General features: G+C 52.5%; 1 protein-coding gene across 1 annotated transcript in view; it reads left to right on the top strand.

The window, feature by feature from the left end:
- The first annotated feature begins 5,284 nt into the window (after positions 1 to 5,284).
- Positions 5,285 to 10,024, top strand: part of BRD10 (bromodomain containing 10) — a 108,181-nt gene continuing 103,441 nt past the window's right edge. Inside the window, exon 1 of the mRNA XM_074953329.1 lies at positions 5,285 to 6,570. Coding sequence (XP_074809430.1) covers positions 6,053 to 6,570 — 518 coding nt within the window. The 5' untranslated portion in view covers positions 5,285 to 6,052. The remainder of the gene's footprint in view (positions 6,571 to 10,024) is intronic.

Raw genomic sequence — 10,024 nt, 5'->3', positions numbered from 1 at the left:
GCCAGTTTGGAGGGTCTGGGAGCAGTCCTGTACCAGGAAGTGGAAGGCAAACGTAAACCTGTAGCCTTTGCCAGCCGAGGATTGTCTTATAGTGAAACTCGCTATCCCACCCACAAACTGGAATTTTTGGCCCTGAAATGGGCCATCACTGAGAAATTTCGAGACTACTTGTATGGTGCTCAGTTCCAGGTGTGGACAGACAACAATCCACTGACTTATGTGTTAACAAGTGCTAAGCTGGATGCTACAGGGCAGAGATGGGTGGCCGCCTTGGCTAGCTATGAGTTCAGCATTCAGTACCGATCAGGGAGAAGCAATGTAGATGCAGATGCATTGTCCAGGCGTCCGCAGGCTCCAGAAGTTGCTGTGATACCCACAGATGGAGTGAGAGCTATTTGCAATGTGAGTCGCCAAGAGCCAGAGGCCCGTGAGAGCCTTCAGGGATGTGTTGCAGAAGCTTTGGGCCTGCCCCCTGAATGCATGCCTTCTGCTTCAGTGAACTATATTGCATTGGACCAATCTCCTTTGCCCATGCTCAATGCGGCTGACTGGCAAGAAGCCCAGCGGCAAGATATTGACATTCGTGATACACTACTTGCCAAAAGGGAGGGGCGAAGCCCAGCTGCGGTTGTCCACCTAACCCGGAGGGTAAACTACTATTGAGAGAATGGACCAAACTAAAACTGATTCAGGGAGTGCTACACCGAATGACCACTGACCCTTTACAAAAACAACGAGCACAACTAGTGCTGCCAAAAAAGTACAGAGCCCTGGCCATGAGGGCCCTGCATGATGACTTTGGGCATTTAGGGATGGAGAGGACCCTGGAACTTATTCGTAGTAGGTTCTATTGGCCCCGAATGGCTGAAGATGTTCGCAGGAAATGTGAGACTTGCGCTCGATGTGTTCAAAGGAAAACTCTGCCCACGAGGGCTGCATATCTCAAGAACATCACCAGCAACAAACCTTTGGAATTGGTATGCATTGATTTCTTGTCTGTAGAGGTAGACAAGAGGAATGTTGGGAACATTCTAGTAGTGACTGACCATTTTACACGGTATGCACAGGCATATCCCACACGTGATCAGAGGGCCACCACCGTCGCTCGAGTATTGTGGGACAAATATTTCTCAGTCTACGGATTCCCGGCTCGGATACACTCTAATCAGGGGCGGGATTTTGAGAGTCACCTTCTGAAGGAGGTGCTGAAGATAGCAGGAATTAAAAAGTCTAGGACAACGCTTATCACCCCCAAGGTGATCCTCAGCCAGAGAGGTTCAACCGAACCCTATTAGATATGTTGGGAACTTTGCGACCAGAGCAGAAGGCAACCTGGAGCCAGCATGTCACATTTCTGGTGCATGCCTACAATGCCACAAAGAATGATGCTATGGGAGTCACCCCATATCTCTTGATGTTTGGGCGAGAACCAAGATTACCCATAGACTTGTGCTTTGGTGTATCAGAGGATGGAGATAGCTATGAAACTCACCAGCAATATGTATCCCGACTAAGAGAAAAGCTGCGGGATGCTTATCGCTTAGCTACCGCTGCGGCTCGGAAGAACGCAGACCGCAACAAACATCGATATGATGCTAGAGTGCGTTCGCAGGAGCTCCAGCCGGGGGACAGAGTCCTGCTGCGAAATTTGGGTATTGCTGGCAAACACAAGATAGCTGACAGATGGAAGGCAATACCTTACCTGGTGATGGAAAAGCTGGGAGATCTGCCGGTCTACAAGATCAAACCTGAAGAGGGTCCAGGGCAAATAAAGACAGTGCACAGAAACCTTTTGCTCCCTGTGGGGGAATTGGTAAGCATCCCTTATGAGACGGGCCACGACAGGGCAGCCGGGCAGAACAGAGGTGCTAGACCAAAGCCGCCATCCAACACAGACAGCGGGCCCCGTGCAGCTAACTTACCCCTATTCTGCACATCTGAGACTGAGTCTGAGGAGGAAGACACAACCCTGGTGTATCCTGGGATGGAGACAAGATTTCAGTCTCGATCAGCTGAACCAAACGAGATTTTTCCCTCTTCTGCCCTAAACCCCACGGCGGAATTATTTAGGACCCTTTCTGACACCCCGGTGCTGCTGATGAGACCCCCCTGTGATGACACACACAGGTTATTGGACAATGGAGACACACAGGTAGAGGATGCCCTGGGCACCTTGGACCCTCCAGCGTTAGAACTAGGAGTACAGGGCCTACGCCAGTAGCCGAGGGACCCTCCAGGGAAGCCTCTCCATCCATCACTCAAGAGGATGTTCCCCCTACCTCGGCAACAGAGAGTCTCAATAGACGAGACAGGGTGATAAGACCAGTGAAACGGTTAACTTATGATGCACCTGGGGTGACTAGTGAGGAGCCAATACATTTAGCACACAGGCTTGTGGAAGCTAAAGTGGGCTTCCTGAGGCCCTTTGGAGGAAACCAATGAGTTGGTATAAAGGGAGTGTGATTTGTCGGGACGACAAATTCTCGGCTGGGGGAAGGATGTAAGCAGTGTCAGGATGAGCTCCACCCTGACATCTGGTGGTGAGGTGTGGCAAGTTGTGGAAAAAAAACTTCAGGGGCCGATCTCATTTGCATAGGCACACCCACCCCGCCTAGACTGAGGCCATAGCTGCCCAAATGGTCACTTTGGCTGCTGTGGGATCCCCAGTGTCTCTGTAATTGGGGCAGGAAGAATAAATTGTTATTACCCTGATTATGGAAACTGTACTTGGAACTGTACTTGGCCTTTTGTTATGATGGAGGGACTCACCATCAACTAAGTAGCACTCGCTAGGCAAGGGTCATGGGTTCCAAAACTGTGTGAATTGAGAGAGGCTGGGGACAAGTATTAATACTTGGTGGCATGGACCCCTTGGTGAGGGTCTTACATGCTAATTGTGCTTCCTCCTCTCTCCACTGTGGAATATCAGAGCTAATTTTGATTTCATTAGAAGTCTAGTTACAGGCTGCTGAGCTCACTTTGGGCTAATAGTGCACCAGCACTGAGGCTCCCCTACTACAAGCTGAATTCACCAAAGAGCTGAATTGACTAAGAGCTGAAATCACTGAGCATTGTGTTAAGTAGTGGGGGAGCCTGAAGCTATACCGTGGAGCAGTTTGCGGGACGGCTGGAGTGCCTTGTGGACAGGCTGGCGGAGCAGTTCGTAGGACAGCGGGAGCTGTTGGTGGGACGCGGAGCAGTTCGTGGGACAGCAGGAGCTGCTTGTGGGCCGCGGAGCGAAGGAGTTCGTGGGGCGGCTGGTGGAGCGGAGCGAAGGCCTATGGAGCTGTGGGGCGGTCAGCATCAGATCATGTAAGGTGCCTCTTACCCCCATCCCAGCTCCACCCAGGGTGGGAGGTAAAGCTCCGCAGATAAACTTTTGAACTCTGGGGCTGCCCTGACCAGGGACAGAGACTTTTGGGTCATTGGACTTTTGGGACTTTGGGTGATTTGGGGTTGCTGGACTCAAGAACCAAAGGGAAAGGGGCATGCCCCAATTTGCTTGGGGTGGGTTTTTTGCTCATGGATTGTGTTATGAATCCTGTTGGTGGTGTTTCCCCAACACAATGCCACATTGTTTCTCTCTGTTATTAAAAGGCTTTTTGCTACACTCAGACTATGTGCTTGCGAGAGGGGAAGTATTGCCTCTTGGAGGCGCCCAGCGGGGGTGGTATATATTTGTCCCAGGTCACTGGGTGGGGGCTCGAGCCGGTTTGCATTGTGTTATTGGAATGGATCCCCTAGATATTGAACCCGGCCCTTGTTGCTGCCAACTCTGACGGGCAGAAGGGTTACACAAATCAAATGCTTTTACAAGCACACTTATAATTGTAGCTAACCTTCAGATTGCTGATTCAAAAAATGGTGACTGTTCAGCATGTTCAAAGAGGAGTGTTTCAGTAGCTACTAGAACTGGGAGTACATGTAAACCTAATCCTCTATTACTGAAGGTCCTGCTAAAAATAAAAAAGTACAGAGCTCACGATTGCTCCTATTTGGCAGAGACAGACGTGGTAACCTTACCTGATGCAGCTTAAGACATACACCCTGATCTCCCTTCCAACCAATCCGCATCTCCTCTTGCAAGACAAGTGACAAAACAACCCTCCAGACTTTCCTTGTGTTTTTGGATAGAACATGGAATGGAGAAAAGAACCCAACCCACAGGAAGGGAGGGCCGTATTGTAAAATAGCCAAAGAAGGCTGACCTTACCAACTGCAAAAACTGGAGAGGAATCAGATTACTCTTAATGCGTGGAAAATCATGTGCAACATCATCTTGGAATGTATGAAGAAACAAATAGACTTGCAACACAGAGAGAAACAAGCAGGATTTAGACCGCGGATATAATTTGCAGACCATATTGTTGTTCTCAAGCCCATTATAGAACAAAGTGTGAAGCACAAAATTGTTCGAGAATGCAACAAGTGGAAGATTAAAGTTAGCAACCTGAGCAGAAATGGGCGCTGACGCTTTGACAGCAAACAAGAGAGGATGGGCTGGGGGTGAGACAGGCCTTGACAGTGAATAGCAGCAACTCCGTTTGATGAGCTAGTAAAGGGGGAAGCTCGTGGACGGATATAAAGCGACAATGATCGATGCAGCAGCATGCTGAGGTGAGACGAGCAGGCCAAGGCTGCATTTGTCAAAGCCAGAGCAGAGGGCACTGCAGTGGCTGAGCTGCAAAATGATGACAGCAGTATTCTCGTCTTGTCCGTAGCATGCAAACACCACCACTTCAGCAAGGGGTAGCTCTGGTGCACCTGTCTCCAGCAGTACCCTGGCTGACGCCAAGCTGCTCTACCCTGAGGTTGAGGTCAGCCCCACTTCTCCTGGCAAGTGCCATCACACAGCGCCGTCTTCAGATTGCGCATGCGCACTGATTTACCCACCCGTGGGTAATGCCCCAGACTGCGCATGCGCCTGAGATTCGCACTCCGTCCCACAATAAGTCGCTGTCTAATGACGGCATGTCAGCTGGCGTCCAAAACAACCAGCGCACTATTTCGCGGCCGCCGCTGCCATTACGCATGCGTGTTGGAGGGGCTCCTCTCTTTCTCTCGCCCCTTCCCAACCTGCCCGGGGGGCCGAGCCGATGCCCTCCGCGGCCATTAACTGACAGCGCTGCCGGCGCCAGCCGCCGCCTCGCCGCCCGCAGCCATGTCCTTCCGCGGGTAGAGGGGAGGGGGACAGGACGCCCGGCCGGTCCCCGCCGCTCCGTGAGCAGCTCCCAGAGCGCAGACACGGGTCCCACAGGCAGCTGCAGGCGGAGACAGGGCTCCGCTCCGGCCGCCGCGCACCCAGGCCCCGCAGCCTGGCCGAGGCGCCGTGCGACTCGCGGCTGAGGAGAGGGGGCCCCGGCCGGGCTTGGCTGCGGAGTCTGAGCCGGGCACGGAGAGCGGCCGCTTCCCCAGCTCCCGTGGGAGGTGACACAGCCTGGGAGCGGGGCAGCAGCCTCCGCCGGGCCCAGGGGAGAGCTGGGCCGGCTCGGCTCTCTCGCCGGGCCAAGGTAGGGTCAGCCCGGCCAGACCCGAGCGGCCGCTGGCGGGGGCGGTTTCCCCTTCCCGCGTAGCTGGCTGGGGGAAGACAGAGCCGCGACGGAGGGAGGCCGATACGGGCAGAAGACATGCCCGGATATGTGCCATAGCCGCCGTGTTACCCGGGAGAGGGGAGGCCACGGACCCTTTGGCGGGCGACGGAACCAGGCACAAAGAGCAAAAGCGACTGCCCCGGCGCTTACTAGGGCGGGCGGAGACCCCGGCAGGGAGGGAGGCTGGTGCGGGTACAGACCGCGGCAACTTCTCGGTGAACTGTGAATGGGAGACAGCCGGAAGCAGGCAGCACCTTCCCTCCGGCTGGCACCGAGGGCGGACGGGCCCCCAAGGCATAGGGCCGGACTGAGCGGTGTGTCTGTGCACAGGTGAGCCTGCCTTCCCGCCCGGCCGCTGAGTGACTGGCCTGAGGGGGCTCTGGCTGATGCTGAGGAGCCCGCTCCTAGGCTCGGTCGCCGGTGGGTAGCAGCGGAACCCGGGCCCAGCGCGTGTGGGGTGCATGAGCCTGGCGCGGCCGGAGGGGGACATGGAGTCTCCGGCCGCCGGGGATGCTTCAGAGGCTGCAGCTCCAGTCGGCGGCCCGCCAGAGGAGAACGAGCAGCAGCCAGAGGAGGAGAATGCGGGGGACAACAGCCCTCGCTACCGCTGGCAGCAGAACCTGAGCCCGGAGCTCCAGCAGGGTTACCGGATCCTGTGTGATTTTTTGCTGGAGAAGCACCGGCCACTGACGGCTCCTTTTCTGAAGCCCCAGGCAGCGGTCGCGGAGGAAGGAGGAACGGCCTCCCTGGCAGGTAGCAGCGGCAGCGACTCCTTTCCACAGCAAGCGGCCGGGATGTGGCTGCTGAAGATGGAAGAGAGATTTTCCAGTGGGCAGTACACTGCGATCACGGATTTCGTCGCCGATTTTCGACTAATGCTTGAGACGTGTTACCGGTTGCACGGAGTGGATCACTGGCTCTCCAAACAGGCCCAGAAGCTGGAGATGATGCTAGAACAGAAGCTGGCGTTGCTGTCCCGGTAAGTATAGCAAACATTTGTCTGTCTTCCTGAGACACCAAAGAGATTCTAACAGGTGCCAATTATGTGGGTATGGGGTACACTCCTGTGTTGGAGCCTTACAGGGTTTGAGGACTAACTCCTGGGAAAAGTCACTTTCTGCCTCACTTTCCTTAAATTGTTTGTTTTTGTGACCCAAATAGGTAATGAAAACCAAATGCACACTAGGGCTCAACGCTTTGTGCTTAGGAAACTTGTTTCTGAAGGAGGGGTTAAGCCCAAGCCTCTCACCTTTAATGACAGCTAAAAAATGTATTTGTTTATTTTAGTATTGCCTTCAAGGTACTTCCTCTTGGATATTTGATACTAGTAGAACCAAGAAAGAGTGCACAGCCACTGGAGAAACTCCTTGTGAAAGGAGAGCTTTGCTGCTAGAGGTAGATGATGCATCTTTTAATTTTGTTTGGCACTTAGGATGCAGTGATAAGCATTCTAACATTATTTTACTTACAGATATCGCTAAAGATCCATAAACCTTCAATGTTAGGCACTACTACGATCTACAAAATCCCTGCCTGGCTGCTGTCTAATGTGATAGGCACCTAAATTCACTCAGTGCCTACATTCCTGCTATAAAAATTCCATGGGTGGTGCGTGCGAAAACTTTGGGGGAGGCTGGGCCCGCCCCTTCAGCCCAAGGCCTCTCCACCCTCCCTGCTCCTTCTGCTCCCACCAGAACCCCGAACCCCTCCCTGCTCCTTGTGCCCGCCGGCCTTGCTTCCCTAGCCATGCTGCCCCAGCCCTTGCCTGCCCCACTTGAGTGCCCCTAACCCCTGAGTGCCAGGTGCTGCCACCAGGTCCCAACCCCAGGGTGTTGCAGCCCCAGGGTGTCATGGCCCCACTGCTGGGTGGCCCAAGCACCCCCAACCCTGGGCGCTGCGGTCCCAGTGCTCCCAGTCCCAGTGCCCCCAGCTCCCCGAAGCACAGGGTGGACAGCCGCAGAGCCTCCAGCCCTTCCGGGCTCCAGGGCCCGAGCCCTGGAGAGCCAGGTTCCGTAGACCAGTGCTGGGTGGCGTGAGCGCCAGGCAGCACGGCTCCAGCACCTGCGGGCCCCCCAGCGCAAGTCTTCCTGGAAGAGGATCTGCTTTCCTGGGCTGGGGTCAAGGGTGAAGTGGCAAGCAGGAGGGCGCCTTGGGGTGGAGCCAAAATTGGGGGTGGGAGAAGTGGTGGTGCTCACTTCATATCTTTTATCCCAGTGATTAGAGCTCTCACCTCAATGTGAGAGACCCGGTTCAGTTCCTGATGGGACTGTGATGGAGAAAGGGTTGGAACAGGGATCTGCCACCTCTCAGGAGAGTGCCTCAGCCACTGGACAGTAGGATAGTCTGATGTGAATCCCCCTCGGTCTTTCCTGTTGAAGCTGTTCTACTTTAGATAGTAATTGGAGCAGGGGGAATGGAGCCTGTGTCTCCTACCTTCTGGGTGGAAGCCCTTTTCACCGGGTTAGAGTCATTCTCACTCTTTCTCTGTCCCAGTGACTCTTAAGTATTTATACGCAGTGGAACATCTTCAACAGAAGAGATTGAGTGCCCTCTCCGTGGCGTCTCCTGTTGGCTAGTTTAGGCACACTCTGCCTAGCATGTTGACTTTTGTGATCTCATTCTTAGGTGCCTGTCTTTCCTTATGCATTTTATAGGGAGACTAGGGTGCAACTAAATCAGGTTTTGTGGCTCCCATTGTTGTTCCATGGATTTTTTTCTAGGCACCTAAAAGTTAGGTGCTGCAATACCTAAGTCCCTTTGTGGATCTGGGCCAAAGAATAGAACCAAAATAAAAACTTTGCATTAGACCTCACTTCAGGGGTGCTGGAATGGATGGTGCCATAGCCCCCGCACTTCTTACTGGATGTAAGGGCAAGCGATGGGGATGGGGTGGAGAGGTAGGGTCTTCGGGGGGGAGAGGGGGGAAGAGGTGGTGTGAGGGCGGGGCCACCATTCGGGTGCCTCTGGTCCCCCCACTTTCAGGGTGCTTCCGCCGCTCCTGCCTCACTTCATTTGGTCCATAAATTTTGTGGTTGGTGCCACAAAAGCAGAGGAAGATTCAGTACCTACTCCGAAGTCCCTAATCTAAGGAGGAGAAACAGACACAATGATATCGATAACCATATAGATCCTTAGCAGATTTCTTTTTAATATTGATAGGCATATATATCCCTAGTAGCATCTTTCTTTAGTCAAGACAACTGAAGAAAGTGATTTGATTTAATAATAATTTTTCGTCCTCTTCATTTCACATTCTCAGAAGTTTCTTTATCAGCAAAAGTAGAGTTTAGGCTAGACTTCTTAATCTGTATCTGAAACTGGTGGGCAGGTCAGACAGTGAAAGATGAATCAGTCCTTAGTGGGAACATCTATGGGTGTCTCCTGCAATATAAGTATTAGTTCAGATAGGTGCAAGTGGATAGCTCCTGGTGACTGTGTGTGTGGACTAGCTTCAGATTTATTGATGGTTTAGAATAATAATGGTTTGTAAATAAATCATTACTTGGGTGTAACATACTTTGTACCTTCTGCAGGCTGAGTTCACTGGACATCAGGGACTTCTTGCATCCCTCTGTTGTAACACAAAAGGTCCCTGTGTGCCATCCTCCCATTGGCCTCTTTCAGGAACTTTCCCCTCATCTTTTCCCTTATGCCTGGAACTCTGTGCACCTCCCATTCCCTCATGGCAATGTCTCTGTATAGGTTCCCATTCATGAGGCTTCTTGTGCTCCCTATTCTCCCCTCACCCCATACAAGAGTCCCCAGTTTCTCTTCACCAGGGGTTCTGTATGACTCCCATTCCCTCTTCCTGCTATTTCAGGGCCCCATGTTTTCCCATGCAAAGAGGCTGAGTACACGGTCACATCCCACCTTCCCCTATCATTATTATTTGTCTAGGAGATACGTCATTCAAGGTTAAACTGTATTGGGATGCTGGGCATAGATGAAATATAGGTATTGTTGTGCTGGAAGGCATTAGTGCCATCAACCATTTGTTTGATCTATAGGCAATTGCAGAGATGAATCCTCATTTTCACTCTTGCAGTTTTCTGATTTTTTCCAGGGTTCTGGCCACTGATGCCTAAAACTGATCAGATGTGGCATTGATAGTGGATAGACAAACAGAGAAATGCCATCCAGTTGAGTGTATGGCCTTCAAAGCTTGGCTCGTTAACCAAATCAGATTACACAGTTATACCTTTACAAATGGCTTTATAATTGTGACAGGGATTCCCAGGGTACAATCTGGAACTGTGGGACCACTGTGCCTCCTTAGCTTTCTAGCCTGGCTTGTCTCTCACAAAGCTATGCCAGTGACAAGAAGAAACACCCCTCCAAGCACTGTAATCACTCAGCCATTAGCATCTGGAGCCACACACCTAGCTAAATTGTATGAATGCTCCTTGAAACACTTATGAATCATACAGAAAGAG

This window comes from Natator depressus, chromosome 5 (genome assembly GCF_965152275.1).
Source record: "Natator depressus isolate rNatDep1 chromosome 5, rNatDep2.hap1, whole genome shotgun sequence".
Classification (NCBI taxonomy): domain Eukaryota; kingdom Metazoa; phylum Chordata; order Testudines; family Cheloniidae; genus Natator; species Natator depressus.
The sequence above is the reverse complement of the archived record's forward strand: the minus strand, read 5'-3'. Positions and strand labels throughout refer to the sequence as shown.